The sequence below is a fragment of the Molossus molossus genome, unplaced genomic scaffold (assembly GCF_014108415.1).
Source record: "Molossus molossus isolate mMolMol1 unplaced genomic scaffold, mMolMol1.p scaffold_m16_p_4, whole genome shotgun sequence".
Lineage (NCBI taxonomy): Eukaryota > Metazoa > Chordata > Mammalia > Chiroptera > Molossidae > Molossus > Molossus molossus.
Window position 1 is genome coordinate 86,105,244 of NW_023425377.1, and position 15,930 is coordinate 86,121,173.

The window sequence follows — 15,930 nt, forward strand, 5'->3', positions numbered from 1 at the left end:
CTTAGGAATAGGTGGGGAAACCAAGAAGATAAGTGAAAATTGGGCGGGGCACGCCACAGAAACCCCAAACTCTTGGACTGTAAAAGACTGACAATAATATGCATTAAAAATAGGGTAAAATAAAGTCCTTGCTGACAAGCAATATGAAAATGTTGGCTTAAATCACAACCAATAATTTTATGTCCAATAATTGGGAAGTCCGCATCTCCAAGGGACCCCTCCCCGAAGGGTCAGCCAGACCTCACGGCCTCTGAAAAACAAAGACGGAAACTTCCCTTGGAACCGCGTGGCTTCCAAAGCTGGGCCTGAGAATGGCGATTGCGTTTGCAATGCGGGAGGAAGAGCCAAGCCTAGGGGAAGTGAGCTCTGAAAGCTCAGGATGAACTTACCTCCCTATTTTTCTTTCCTCCTTTAGGACGGTGGCTGCAGCGAGGAGGAAAGGAGCCAGCCCGGCCCTCGGCTTTGGAGCCAGCTTACTGCACCCTGCGCCCGAGGCCACGGTGTCCTGGAGACTGTGAGCAGCGACAGCTCCCGACGTGACCCGAAGGCCCGTTTTCCACACCGCGCCGGGCCCTACCCTGCATCTTCTGCCGCCCCTAGGCGCTCGGGATCTCCAGACCCTGGGGTGGATTTGGCCCCTCCTCCACCATCTCCGGGAACAACCAAAAATTTAATTTGGAATTTTCCTGAGTAAACAAGTCTTTTGCTCAATGATGGATTTAATACGTATATATTTTTGAAGGATTTAAAAAAAACTTTTGATTTTTGATCTTCGTTTTTGTGACAGTCCCTCACCTGTACATTTTTGTTTTTGTGATTATTATTTTTCTTTCCACTCATTGCTCCTTGACTCGCGAGTGAGAGGACTCAGGCTGAGAGCTCGCAGAGACAATGTACCAGAGTCTGGCCATGGCCGCCAACCACGGCCCCCCTCCGGGGGCCTACGAGGCGGGCGGCCCGGGTGCCTTCATGCACAGTGCGGGCGCTGCATCCTCGCCTGTCTACGTGCCCACGCCACGGGTGCCCTCCTCGGTGCTGGGCCTGTCCTACCTCCAGGGCGGAGGCGGGGGCGCTGCGTCCGGAGCCTCCTCCAGCGGCAGCTCAGGTGCGGCCCCGTCGGGTGCTGGACCAGGGACCCAGCAGGGCAGCCCGGTTTGGAGCCAGGCTGGAGCCGAGGGAGCCGCCTACACCCCGCCGCCCGTGTCGCCGCGCTTCTCCTTCCCGGGCACCACCGGGTCCCTGGCAGCTGCCGCCGCCGCCGCCGCGGCCCGGGAAGCCGCGGCCTACAGCAGTGGCGGCGGGGCGGCGGGCGCGGGCCTGCCGGGCCGCGAGCAGTACGGGCGTGCGGGCTTCGCAGGCTCCTACTCCAGCCCCTACCCGGCCTACATGGCCGACGTGGGCGCGTCTTGGGCCGCCGCTGCCGCCGCCTCCGCGGGTCCCTTCGACAGTCCAGTCCTGCACAGCCTGCCCGGCCGCGCCAATCCTGCCGCTCGACACCCCAATCTCGGTGAGTACTGAGCGCGAGTACCGGGGCCGGATGGGGACCGGAACAGAGGCTCCCCAGAGCCCTGTTTGGGGGCATTAATTTTCACGGGGGGTGGGGGGTGGCAGGGGCGGAGGGGGTTATGCGTGGCTTTCCAAGGAAAACATACCAACTAGGAAGGTAGAAGCTGGCGGCGCGGGAGATGGTGGTAGTGAAGGTCACAGCCCCAAAGAGCCCAAATTCTGTTAAGAGAGGGTCGGCCTGCCCTCTAGATCCCTTTCTGAAAGAAAAGATTGCAGGTGTCAGGTTCTGAATGAGTCCTGGGAGCAGCCCAGACGTCGGGGCTGGCCGGCCGCGCCGTGCGCCTGGGCAGCGCCCAGCAGTGTGCCTGCTGGAGGCCGACGGGCTCACCAGAGAGGAGCAATCCAGGGAGCCCTCGGTGCCCGGCTCTGGCGATCGCTGGGTTTCTGCCCCCATTTCCCCCCGGCCCTCCCTCAGCGTCCTCCACAGGGAACTGATTACATCAGCTTGGCAACCAAGATCTTCTGGGCCATTTGGCCGCCCAGTTGGAGGATCCCTCGGGGTGGCAGATGATTTTCCTGTCGGGGATTTCACACCGGGAACAAAGGAGGGACCGGAGCGGTGGAGATGGGTTGATCTGGGGCCGGCACCATGTGGGTGCCTCCGGGCCAGAGCGTATTGTCGCATTGTGCTCGTCTGCCAGGGGTGCATTAAATGTAGGCCTTGTCAGTGCCCAGGAATATGGGAAGCTCAAAGGGACTTCTTTATAATACCTGACTTGAACGAAGACTTTGCCGCAGCATCCACGTGTTTAACTTCCTCTTGTCCCAAGGGCTGGGGTTAGAAAACATAATCTAACCCCGATTTAATATTTCATTTGAATGTCACACCTGGGAAAGACGCCAGACGTGTGCCCCCTGCTCTGATTTACCGATGAACAAATTGAAGTCTGAGAAAGGGCCTAGGCGCTTTGGGTTGGGAGGGAAAAGGAAGTGGCAACTTCTAGTTAAAAATGCAAACGACCTCTGGTCCCGGATCGGGAGTGGATGGCGTTGGCTTTTGTGGGGGGAGGGGAAGCCCAGACTGAAGAAACAAAGTTAACATTTATTGACTACCTACTAAGTGCTAAATCCTTTCACATTTGTTCTCACTTTGAAGAGTAAAGCCTGTCCCTCCCAAGTTTCCAGTCTTGGGCTGGCTCAGAGTAGGATCCGGGCTTTGAAGAACTTTTAAATTATTCTCTGACCCTGGGTGGCCAAGGAAGGTCCCCAGGGGGATCCAGCCAAATACACATCACGGGTAAACTGATTAACCATGGAAGTGGCGCCGGGGCTGGGTTTGTGGCTCCTAGTTTCACCCTCCCCCTCCAGCGGGAGCCAGACGGCGCACCCCAGGGGAGGAGGGGGACCTCTGGTGCCTTTGGGGGGGACCTGAGATAGCGCGTGCGGCATCTCCATACAATGGAGGCTCGCGATGGATGTGTGGGTGGGGTGGGGTGCCCTGCATTCTTAGAACTCTTGAACTCTCTCAAGAACTTCTAGAACTTCTGTTTTAAAAGAGGTCTCCATAGCCTTGGCCGGGTAGTTCAGTTGGTTAGAGCCTCATCCTGATATGCTAAGGTTGTGGGTTCCATCCCTAGTCAGGGCACATACAAGAATCAACCAATGAAAGCATGAATAAGTGGAACAACAAATGGATGGAATGTTTCTCTCTCTCTCTCTTAAATCAATAAATAAAAAATAAAAATAAATAAAAGAGGTCCCCATAGTTCCACTTCTTTTAACTTGGAGATGAGGGTGGGGAGGTTGCTTCCTAACCCCTATAATCCTGGAGTGAGAATTTGGTGTTTGGTTAGAGAAAAAAAGAGAAGGTCAAAAGCCAAAGATGGACGATACTTCCTGGTCATCAAAGTTACAACTGCAACCATGTAGGAAAAAAAAATACTGTGTGAGTGCAGGCAGTGAGTATTTAAATTCTAAAATGTAACCCATACCACACAGGAGGAAATTGAATAAGTAATGTTTCCCAAATTCCTGTGTCAACAGATGGCAAGGAGTGCTGTCTTGCTAAGACCTGTGGCCTGTCTTCCCAGCCCTCTGCTCTGTCCCACCACCTCCGGAAGTCCCACCTGAAGACAACCCTTAGGTCTGGCCTAACAGCTGGATTTTCTCTTCTGCATGTAGCCAAGAGTTTTAAATGGGCCAGTCATGAAAGGTCCCATGTTATCTTTGTGAGGCAAGTTGAATTTGTTGGCATTTACAACTTCAGGTGGCACTTACATAAAAGCAAGTTAGGCTAAAAGCAGTGCATGTGAATGGGGTTTTATATGTTCCTCCTGTCATGTGGGCTGTCCTGAAAATGCCTGGTAGCTTTCTCAAGGACCAATCCTGGCATATTAGCTGGCAGTGAGTGGTAGAAGGAAGATAATATAGAATTATCAATTTCATGATATTTTTTGAGAGCTTGCTGTGTAGAGTTGCCACCAGGCCCTAAGATGGCAATACAGTGTGGTGGTGTGACTCAGGCAAACGTAGATTCAATTGCAGGTGCCCCTGTGATCTCGGTTGGGCAAGTTACTTACCTCTCTTGGACTCCTCTCTCTCTCTCTCTCTCTCTCTCTCTCTCTCTCTCTCTCTCTCTCTCTTTTTATCCTTACCCGAGGACATTTTTCCATTTTTTGTTCAGGTAGAGTGGGGGGAGGGGAGAGAGAGAGAGAGAAACATTGACGTGAAAGGGATATATCAAGTGGCTGCCACGCACATGACCCAAATAGGGCCAGGGACAAACTGCAACCGAGGTACATGCCCTTAGCGGGAACCAAACCTGGGTCTCTGTGGACTGCAGGCCGACACTCTAACCGCTAAGCCAAACCGGCCAGGGCTCTCTTTTTAAAAAATTTTTTTTTCCTTTACTGATTTTAGAGAGAAAGGAATGGAGAGGGAGAAAGTGATAGAAACATCAATGAGAGAGAACATTGATTGGCCACCTCCTGCATGCCCCCCACTGGGGATTGGGCCCACAACCTGGGCATGTGCCCTGACCAGGAATTGAACCTGCAACCTCTTGGTGCATGGATTGATGCTCAACCACTGAGCCACAGCCGTGGGGCTCTTGTATTCCTCTCTTTTTCTTTAGAAAAGGGTAATGATAACTACCTTTAGTGTTGTCTTAAATTAGAAAACTAAGATAATGTTTATGAAGTACTTGGCTTTGGCCCCTCCTAAATGATGGCTATTTTATTAAATGGTCACACACTGTATGTAAAGTGACCAATTTTTCTGATTTGCTAAGGACTGAAGGATTTTCCAGGACTCGGGAATTTTAGTGCTAAACCTAGGACAGTTTCTAACAAATGAGGATGGTTGGTCACCCTAAACAGACATGAAAAATGGGTAAGTGACCCAGCAGCAGGCTATAGTAATGAGCTCAGAGCAAAGGGAGAAGAGAGAGGTTGTTCTTCTCTTTAGAAATCTGGAAGTCTTCACCTAAGTGATGCCATCTGCATTTGGCCTTAAAAGATGAATAGGAGTTTGCCAAGAAAAGCATTTGCAATTTAAAAAGAAAAGAAAAGTTATGCCCTCATTTACCATCACACGGTGTGCTACCATGAAATGATACAACACAGCTTGGCTTTTACTTAAACAATATATTTATCACCATAGGTTAAACCACACAGACTAACTCACCCTTCACTCAAAAACTGTTTGTAATTTTAATGAGAAATAAGAGAACGCCTTTGTTTTTCTACGAAGTATTATTAATCACCTTGGTATTAACAACAGTTAATATCTTGCCAGAGTTCTTATGTTCATTTTTTGTAATAAGGCAAAAATCAAAGTAATAAAAGCTAACAGGGACCTCGTAAAGCCCTGCACTTAGGTTGGAAGGAATTATCCTAAGTTGACTGAAATATATACGAACTTTATTAATTCATTCCAAGTTCAGTATGAGCCGTGACCCTAAAACAATAGTTAAAATCGTTAATTAGGCTGCACTAATGGAATTATGTGACCTTACTGAGGGCAGGTACAGAGTCTTACTCATATATAAGTGCCTGGCACATGCTGGGCACTTAGCAAATATTTGAGTAGAGATCTAGGAGGCGATTGTCTCAGCGCTCTGCCCAGGTCAAACTGCACACAATGGCCACTCAGGAGGCCAGCGGGCGAGCCTCAGGGAAGAGTGAGCAGGTGGGAGAGGGTTCTGGAAACTTTGGGAAACCACTGGAACTGTTTAGATTGGAGAAGTTACAGGGTGGATAAGAGAGGGTGAGAGTGACTATGTACGGTTATCTGAAAGGCAAAGTCTGTGGCCTTCTAACCTTGTGCTGCTCCAGGTGAGCAGGTATTAGGTTTGAGAGAACACTTTCTCACACTTGATTGTGGTTGTTGACGTGGAATGTGGGATATGGCTTGTCTTAATAATACATGCTTGGGCACTGAAAGTGCTTCAGGAGAGACTGCAATGCCAGCTGCCAGGGGAGCTGTGCGAGGAATTCTTGCGTTTCAAGGGCGCAGGTCTGTGTTTGTGTTCATGCGAAATGGCTCTAGCAGGATAATGTTGGTGTCTTCTTTTAAAAGATCCAATCATGCCCTGGCTGGTTTGGCTCAGCGGTTAGAGCATTGGCCTGTGGTCCGGAGAGACCCAGGTTCGGTTCCCGCTAAGGGCACGTACTTCGGTTGCAGTTTGTCCCCGGCCCTGGTTGGTCGTGCGGGTGGCAGCCACTCGATGTGTCCCTTTCACGTCGATGTTTCTCTCTCTCTCTCCCTCCCTCTCTATCTGTACAAAAAATGGAAAAATGCCCTCGGGTGAGGATAAAAAAAAAAAAAATAAATAAATAAATAAATAAAAAAAAAGATCCAATCACAGTGGTTACACAGCAGAGCAATTTGTCAAAACTGATGGAAATGTACTATTAAAATGGGAGTATTTTATTGCATGTACATTGCACCACAGTAAAGTTGATTTTTGTACCAATTAATGCTTGTAAATAGTTAAGGCTGGAGAGGAGACAATGGAAATCATATGTGAATATGCTTGAAGGAAATGGTGTTGTGGTAGATGTTGCTGGCAAAACCATGAAAATATATTTTGTTACAGAATAGCAGTTCTTTTGTGTAATGGAGAAACAAGCAGTTATAATATTTTCAAAGAATCTCAAAATTTTTGAACATTTTAAGGGTTGGTTAAAAAAATAGCAACACAGTGAAATACATGTATATCATTCAGTATTACCCAGATGGCATCTTTTTTGGGGGGGGTATGTGCCTCTAGCAGGAACCAAACCTGGGACTCTCTGGTCCACAGACCGATGCTCCAACCGCTAAGCCAAACCGGCCAGGGCTAGATGGTATCTTTATTTTTTATTTTATTTTTTTTATCCTCACCCGAGGACACTTTTCCATTTTTTGTACAGATAGAATGGGAGGGAGAGAGAGGAAGGGAGAGAGAGAGAGAGAAACATCGACGTGAAGGGACACATCGAGTGGCTGCCACCCGCATGACCAACCAGGGCCGGGGACAAACTGCAACCGAGGTACGTGCCCTTAGCGGGAACCGAACCCGGGTCTCTCCGGACCGCAGGCCGACGCTCTAACCACTGAGCCAAACTGGCCAGGGCTAGATGGTATCTTTAAAAGCTTTGCCTCATTCAAGGTATTCTAAGGGTTTATTTATCATGTGAGTCAGAGAAAAATTCTGAAGTGTTTTCTTGATCTTTTGAGGACTGCTTATCAATGAGGCCAGTTGCTTTCAGAGCCAATTCATTAGTATAGAGAACTCTCTGCGATCAACTCTTTTTTTAAGATCAACTCTTAAGTAGCATGTTTGGCTAGAGAATGATTTGTCAGTCTTTGAGAAAACCAAAGTTGTTTACCTTTCCGGTAACAGCCCTGAGCAGGTCAGTCAGAGTTGGGCTGGTCTGTGGTGCTCAGCTGAGAACCAATTAAACGGGGAAAGGTGTGTGGGGGTGGCCAGGGGTGTGTCACCACTTCTAGTGAGACTTGTCACCTGCCCAATTGTGTCCCATCAAAAGGTCAGGCCACGTTTGCTAGGCACTTTCTAAGCACTCAGGTGGAATGATGCATGCACAGGAGACAGTTCTAGATAACACTTTCTTCAGTATCCCTCCCCATTTTTTTTTTTAAACTTAAATTAGCTAAGAAAACAAACATACTCTGAGGTGTGGGGAAACAGGAACTCTGATACCTGTGGGTGGGAGTGTAAATTGGTACAACCAATTGGAGAGCCCTTGGTGATAGCCAACAAATTATAAAGTAGATAATATTGACCCAGAAATTTAACTTCTAGGAATTTATTTTATAAATAAAACTGGCACATATTAGTTGCAGTACTCTTTGTAATAACAAAATTGGAAATAACCTATATGTGTGTTATTCAGGGCTGATTGTATACATATGGCGCATGCAAACAACAGGATATCATGGAAGCATAAAAAACTAGGAAATTTGCTATGTAATGGTATGGAGTCCTCTCTAAGACATTGTAAGTGTGGAATGTGTGTGTGGCATGATATATGTGTAAAAAAATGTTATATGCCTTTGAAAAGACTTGATTTATCTCTGGAAATAGTTTTCACAAGGAATTTGTAACATTGATTGCCCATAGGAGGATAACAGTCCATGAGGGATAAGGATGGAAATGAATTTTCACCATCTATACCTTGGAAACTTTTGAATTTTTAAAACATCTTAACCATATTTAATAGTCATTTTTGTGTTTCTTTATTAATTTCTTAAATAACAAGAAAATATTTAAAATATAGGGAGGTTCAAGTTAAGTTTTATTTTATTTTACCCTCCATTAAAGTTTTTAAAGAGACCTACAGTATTCATGAATTGACTTCCTGAAAGTCTCTCCCCCACTGCTTTTAAATGGGATTCTATATCTAGTTTATGGATGCACAGGAAAAGTACTTTAAAGTGTATATAGTTCAGTAGTGTTCACTATATTCACATTGTTGTGAAACAGACTTTCAGAACTTCTTCCTCTTGCAAACTGAAACTGTGTCCAGGAAACATCTTCTCATTTCCTAGTCTCCTTAGGTCTTGGCAGCCACCATTGTGCTTTCTGTCTCTAAGAATTTGACTACTCTGGGTATCTCATATAAGTGGAATCGCACAGTATTTGTCCTTTTGTGACTGATTTATTTCACGAGCATAATGTCTTCAAAGTTCATCTCTATTGTAGTAGGTGACAGAATGTCCTTCCTTTTTAACGCTGAATAACAGCCCATTGTATGTATATGTCACACTTTGTGTATTCATTCATTCATTCTGAACACTTGAGTTGTTTCCACCTCTTGACTTGTGAATAATGTTGCTGTGAACATGGGTGTGCAAGTACAACCTTTTGAATTTGAACTATGTAAATATAATACCAGTTTAAAAAGTTAAACCGATAAAGTTTTTAAAGAGACCTACAGTATTCATGAATTGACTTCCTGAAAGTCTCTCCTCCACTGCTTTTAAATGGGATTCTATATCTAGTTTATGGATGCACAGGAAAAGTACTTTAAAACAGATGTTTATTGAATTTGGCTTTTGATTTGTGTTTATCCAACAAATTGCTTTACTTGGGGGACAAAAACCCTTATTCTCAGTCAGCAATTCTCAAATGCATCTGCACACTGACTTGGCTGTCTTCATGGACCCGTTCACAGGTGTGAGCTGTTCTCCCTCAGGTTATACTGGGGCTAGATCCCCCAAACCACTAACCTAGGGCAGTGGTGGCATTGTGTTAGAAAATAAATTACATTTTTCCAGGGCAACATAAGTCTTTTAGCCAATTCTTTTTCAGCCTGTTCTTTTAAGACAATTGAGTTGTATGCAATTTAGATGTGGAGTGAGTTACAAACGTCGCTGCTTCTGTCACAATAACAGGCAGGGTCGCTGGTTTTATCATTGCCTTGCTCCAGGAGAGGGCCACTTGTGAAAGGTGCTGCTGCTGCTTTAAGAACTTGAAGGGCCCTGGCCGGTTTGGCTCAGCGGTTACTAAGGGCGCGTACCTCCGTTGCAGTTTGTCCCCGGCCCTGGTCGGTTGTGCGGGTGGCAGCTACTCGATGTGTTCCTTTCACATCGATGTTTCTCTCTCTCTCTCTGTTCCTCTCTCTCCCTCCCACTCTACCTGAACAAAAAATGGAAAAATGTCCTCGGGTGAGGATTAAAAAAAAATAAAAAATAAACAAATGCAGTCCTGAGAACTTGAAGGGGCCCTGGCCAGTTTTGCTCAGCGGTTACAGTGTCCGGCTCATGGTCCCCCTAAGGGAACGTACCTCGATTGCAGTTTGTCCCTGGCCCTGGTTGGGTCGTGCAGGAGGCAGCTGCTCCATGTGTCCCTTTCACGTCCATGTTTCTCTCTCTCTTCCTCTCTATCTGAACAAAAATGGAAAAATCTCCTTGGGTGAGGATTAAAAAAAAGATCTTGAAGAGGCCTTTTTGACATCTAAAAGTGTTTGTCTGCTGGAGCCTTTTTGGCCTGCACATTCTGAAGAGGGTGCAGGTGATAAGGCTCTCTCATGGTTTGGGAATGAATGTCTCTGTTATATTGACCTTGGTCTCATATAACATACTCCATGAAGAATTACTTATACATTTTATTGCCTATCTATAGAGCTACTCATTTGTCTCCTTCTAAAGAAAGAAGGTAGGAGAGATAATATTAGTATGGTTATTAACAGGAATAACATCTAATCTGTTTTAAGTTGTACAAAATAAATGTACAAGTTTGGGTACATTAATGTTTGGAAACTAGGTAACAACTTTTTAGGGATAGTAGCTTATATCCTGTGCTACATATATGCCCATATCTTGCATTATATGTGTGCAATTTATATATAGGTAGTTCGATTCTTTATTAAAGGTCAGTGAGGCCCTGGCCGGTTTTGCTCAGTGGTTAGAGCATCAGCCCGCAGACCAATGAGTCGAGGGTTTGATTCCAGTCAAGGGCACATACCTTGGTTGTGGTTTGTCCCCGGCCCTGGTTGGGTCGTGCGGGACGCAACCAGTCGATGTGGCTCTATCACATCGATGTTTATCTCTGTCTCTCTCTCTCTCCCTCCCTCCCACTCTATCTGATGATAAGTAGAAAAATATCCTCAGGTGAGGAATAAAAAATAATAATAATAAATAAAGGTCAATGAGGAAGTTGTCAGGGACTTTCAAGTCCTTGCTGAGAGGTAGATATTATCTCCATTTTGTAGAAGAAGAAACTGATGCTCAGAAAGATTAAGTGATCTGCCCCAGTTCCCACTGGTAGGACATAGCAGCTTTGGTTTAGAACCCACAAAAATCCAACTTCCCTATTAACCATACTTTCCCTTGCACTTATCCCTGCAGAAACAGAAGTTGCATGGTGGTGGAAGGACTCAACTAAACTTTAGGATTTTCTGTTATTTGGCTCTCCACCTGCTCCTTCTCCCCAATGTAGTTTCTCTTCCATGTTTTCCCGTTTCCCTCAATGTCTCTCCAGGTGCAGTGTTTTCCTGAGTGATCTTCTATCTCATTCCGATGTTGCAGAATTTGCAGTCTTAGGAATCCCTGCCTTGCACACACTTCCTTTACAGCCTCTTGATTCTGGTGTGCAGGAATTACAGAGAGATTTCCCAGAATGGGACCCTCCGCACTAGAAATGAGACCCTCCACACTAGAGGAGTCTCACTGGGGAGTGGGTGGGAAGGGGCTGTTGGCTGCACAAAAGCGAAGCCATATGGCTCTCTCTCTCAAATCTCTTACCTAAAAGAAAATGAAAATCATCTCCGTGTTCCCCTTTCTCTGAAGATGCAAATGTGTTAGTGGGAGGAGCAGAGAAATAAGGTGGGGAAAGCAAAGTAATCGCGTTTTTAGTTAAGATGAGAGGAGGTGCATGGATCAAGAAAGTGAATGAAACCCCAGGCCAGCAGAGCCCGTGTGGTATTGTTCTGAGCTGAACACAGAAGTCATCAGTGGAAGCTTTCTTGTTTCTGGCAGGGGGCCTATGGTTTTATCTATTACTGCTCTGTAATCAGAATTGAACCAGGATATTCAAGCCTCTTATCTGAATGAAGGGAATTTGCTTTTCTGGCCTTCAGCATTTTGCAGAATCCCCAAAATTGACTTTATGTCTTTAAATATCTTATTTTTCCCCAAAGGAGGAGTATAATCCAGGCAGGTAAGCCATTCCATATGTTTAAAGTCATTGAGCAGCCTCTGCCAGTGTGGAATATGAGGCTGTCTTTCTCTCTGCGTTGAATAATCAATCAGATTGGCGGGTGAGAAATCAAGAAGTCACTACCAGAATTTGGTGGGAAGTTTTTGAGGATTATTAACCCAATCACAGATCCAGCTTGGCTTCTTAAAATTCAGTTTGGTCCTTAAATTATTTTTTTAATCTTCCTTTTTCCTTTCCATTTTAAATCTTCATTGTTACTTCTAGCAATCCAGTCAAACTTTATCACCTCCATTCAGAATTGATCGATAGCAACTGGTGAGCAGGTTAATTATAATCGCAGAATAAACGCTGAAGTCTCAAAGTTCACCACTTTTGCTATGTTTCCAAACCCCTCGGGGACCATGCCAAGAGACGCTCATTGACCCATTCAAGCAGGTGTGGGAGTTTGAACCAGGGGCAGACAATCGGATCTGATTTAAGACAACTCAATTTGGTTTCTTATCTGCAGCTTTTCCTATCTTATGATGTCTGTCATTTTAGATAAAAAGTTCAGTCAATCGAGCTGGGAAATGGCAAGTTACATTTTCTTCTGATAAAAGTTTTCTAGTTGCTGTTTTATCAGATTGGGTTGAAATTGTATGTGTTTCTGTCAAGGTCTGCAATGACCTTTTCAGATATTTTATCAGGTATTAGGTGGGGGAACCTTTCTTTTTTTTCTTTTTTCTTCGACCTAGCAAAGAATGACCTGACTTCCAAGACCATAAATCAAACCAGGTAAAGAGAGGCAATAATACAGGTTACCCCTCAAAATTGAGTAGGCGGGGAAAACAAATAACAAATAAAACCTTCCCTGGCATAGGGAGAGAACTTAACTTGACCCTAAAGAAGGAATGCAGTTCTCACGGAGTGCACTCTTAATAGGAAAATACTGCTTATTTGAAAAAAGAAAATGTTTTCCAGGTCAAAGATGGTGTCAGAAAAACACATTTCCCCCCACCCCGTGGTATCAGGAAAACTTAATTCTTCTTCTTTTATTAAACTCAATGTATGTTTAATCTGGAAAAATGAAAAACTCATATTAAACCAATCACAAATATTTGGTAAACTCACCATCCAAAGATAACCACTGTTAGGCATTAATCTTTGACTTTTTAGTTACATATACAGGGGTGTGTGTGTGTGTGTGTGTATTTTTTTTTTTTTTTTCTTTTTGATACTTGCCCCTAGCAGGAACCAAACCCAGGACTCTCTGGTCTGCAGGCCAACACTCCAACCGCTGAGCCAGACCAGCCAGGGCTATATATTTAAACAACCATAAAAGTTACTGTTTAGTTATTTTATCATTGAAAAGAGTTTCTTGTTTTTAATATGTTTTTATTGATTTTTTTTTAGAGAGAGACGAAGGGAGAAAGAGATAGAAACAGCGATTGGCTGCCTCCTGCACACCCCCTACTGGGGATTGAGCCCAAAATGCAGGCATGTGCCCTGACCAGGAATCAAACCTGGACCGTGGGACAATGCTGAATCCACTGAGCCACTCCGGCCCAGGCTATTTTTATATATATATAAAATAAAATACTTAACTGCTGAAATGTAAAAATAACTTTGGGAAACTATAGGTCTAAGTGACCTCAGAGTTGGTCTTGGTTTATCGTTCCTTTGCTTTTTGGTTATTACTAAATCCATTCGGTGTCTGAGGTCCTGGGAGGCAGTAGAGATCGTAGAGGGGAGAGCTCTGTTACACACACCGGTATCAGACACATTGGCTTCTTCATCAGTCAACCAGCCAGCAAATATTTTGCCTGCATCCTGTGAGCGGGGCACTTGTTAGACTTTGGAGGTAAAAAATGAACGAGCTGGTCTCTGCATGCAAGCAGGTTGCAGCCTGGGTGGGGAGATAAACAGTGAATGTGCAGCCCTTGCCAGTGTTGCTCAATAGTTAGAGCAATGGTTCGTAAACTGAAGGGTTGTGGGTTTGATTTCTGGTCAAGGGCATGTACCTGGGTTGCAGGTTCAGTCCCTGGTTGAGTGTGTGTGGGAGGCAACCAATCAATGTGTCTCTCTCACATTAATGCCTCTCTCTCTCTCCTCCCCGCCCCCTCCTGTCTCTCTGAAAATCAATGGAAAGAATATCCTCAGGTGAGGATTAACAACAAAAAAAGTGAATGTACATCCTGGTGGTCTTACGGGACATCGTGCCAGCCCCAAGCTATTTGAACAGTTTAACCCAAAAGATGACTATCAGACCAAACCATACAATTTATATCAACAATATGAATGATGAAATTTTAAAAAGAAGAGTTAAAGAGATCCCTATATGCCCTGTTTTCTGGGTTTGGCCATGTGGTAGATGCTGTGGCTTTAAAGACCATGAAGATGAGGGACAGCCTTTGTTATGTTATGTTTAGGGAACTGGGCTCATCCACCTCTGCCTCGAGACAGTTACAAGGATTTCCACTGGATGGTAAACCGATGCAAATCCAGTGTGCAAAAACAGATTCAGATAGATTATCTAAAATGCGAGGCACCTCTGCTGACAAGGGAGGAAAAGGCCCGCTGGAGCAGACAGTACTGACTGCTGGTGGGAGCCTGGTCAGGGAACACCCATTCAGCCCGCACCCCACCCCAGGAGGTGCAGCACCCCACCCTCAGGTCCCTGATCGCCCTCCAAACTCTCTTTATCCTTGATAATTTGCCAGGAGAGACTAATGATATGATGTTATCCATGCTGTTCAATCAGTTCCCTGGTTTCAAGGAAGTACGCTTGGGACCTGGTGGGCATGACACTGCCTTTGGTGAATTTGAAAATGATAGACAGGCTGGAGCTGCCAGGGATACTTTACAAGGACTTAAGATCACACCATCCCATGCCAAGAAGATCACCTATGCCAAGAAATAACATTTGGGATAGTTGTCTTTAAAGGACTTGGTGTTATTTATAGTGTTTGTTTTCATAACAATTGGTCAGACCATTTTAATAGTTGGAGATCCCTATAGTTGGGGGTAAAAATAAAGATTTTGTGTAGGTTTTTAAACATTACCTGCTAGTGAAGTATGAAATGTGAAGGCCTTAATTTTGTACAATAAACTTACTTGTATTAAAAAAAAAAAAAGTGAATGCAGTCTCAGACAGAGTATGGAGGAGCTATATTGGGATCAACCTGGGTTCCACGGGAGCCCCTAGGATTCTTAAACTGACCTTGTAACCAGAAGTTCAGACCAGGCTTCCTGGAGGAGGGGACTCCTGTGTTGAGTCCTAAATAATGATTGGGAGTTTGCCGCATGGAAGGAAGGTCGTTCCAAGGTGAGGACATCTCAAGTCTGGCTAGTCCACCGTGTAGGGTGGGAAGACGTCAGGATGGAAAACAAGTAGAGGCATCTAAAGACTTTGGACTTGGCCTCCGAGAGAAGACTTGAAAGGAGAGCAGTGGAGTGGCAGGACTGGAGTAACATTTTGGATATACCTGTGGTTATAGTGTAGACAGGCTAAAAATAGTGGCTCTCAGTTTTGTTGTTTTGTTGTTTGCCTCACTCTTGCAAGGTGATCACTGCTTTCCCTGTGCATTTCTGCACCTGTCTCCAATTCGAGAAAGAACTGTGATGGAGAGAAAGTGGCATGCACAAGGATGCGTTGGAGGAGTTAATGTGTATGTGCTTTAGCACAGGACACAGCACAGTGGTGGTGTTTCCACGCTGAGATGGAAAGAAGGGGCAGATATCTAGGCCGATTCTCGTTCTCAAACCAGATCCTACCCTTTCTACCCTGGGAAGGAAGAAGGGATGGCTAATCTGATCTCAGAGGCCAGATCCTACCCTCTTTTAATCCCACCTTCTTTTGTGATAATAGAGAGGTAGGTGATGGGAGTGGCTTTGATTTAGGAATATAGATAAATTACTGTGGCAAGTACTGTTTATGCAGGTAAGCATCACTAGACCCCATAGATAGTTAGCCAGGGCACCAGCAGGTATAGGGGTGAAGATGAAGATGTTAAGTTCAATTCTTGCCTTTTGAAGAGTTTTTAAATATGTTTAATTCCAAACATATGCAGGTGTAACTCTTCATCCCCCAGCTTCAACAAATGTCAACTTATTACCAGTTGTATTTTATCTACATATTCTCCTGTCTCCATACAATGTGATTTTGAAGGACATTCCAGACAATTTACAATTTTATCTATAAATACTTATATAAGTATATAGCCCTCGTGCGAGTATCACTCTGGTACAAATTAGCTATCGCTTCTTAATATCATTAAATA

The 15,930-nt window shown here is 45.0% G+C and overlaps 1 protein-coding gene and 1 pseudogene across 2 annotated transcripts in view; both read left to right on the forward strand.

The window, feature by feature from the left end:
• Positions 1–607: 607 nt before the first annotated feature.
• GATA4 (GATA binding protein 4) overlaps positions 608–15,930 on the forward strand; it is a 49,832-nt gene continuing 34,509 nt past the window's right edge. Inside the window, exon 1 of one of the 2 annotated variants that reach the window (XM_036240844.1) lies at positions 608–1,507. In XM_036240844.1, the coding sequence (XP_036096737.1) occupies positions 892–1,507 (616 nt within the window). In that variant the 5' untranslated portion in view covers positions 608–891. The remainder of the gene's footprint in view (positions 1,508–15,930) is intronic. The other variant, XM_036240843.1, reaches the window with a different exon arrangement.
• LOC118615703 lies at positions 13,906–14,570 on the forward strand (annotated as a pseudogene).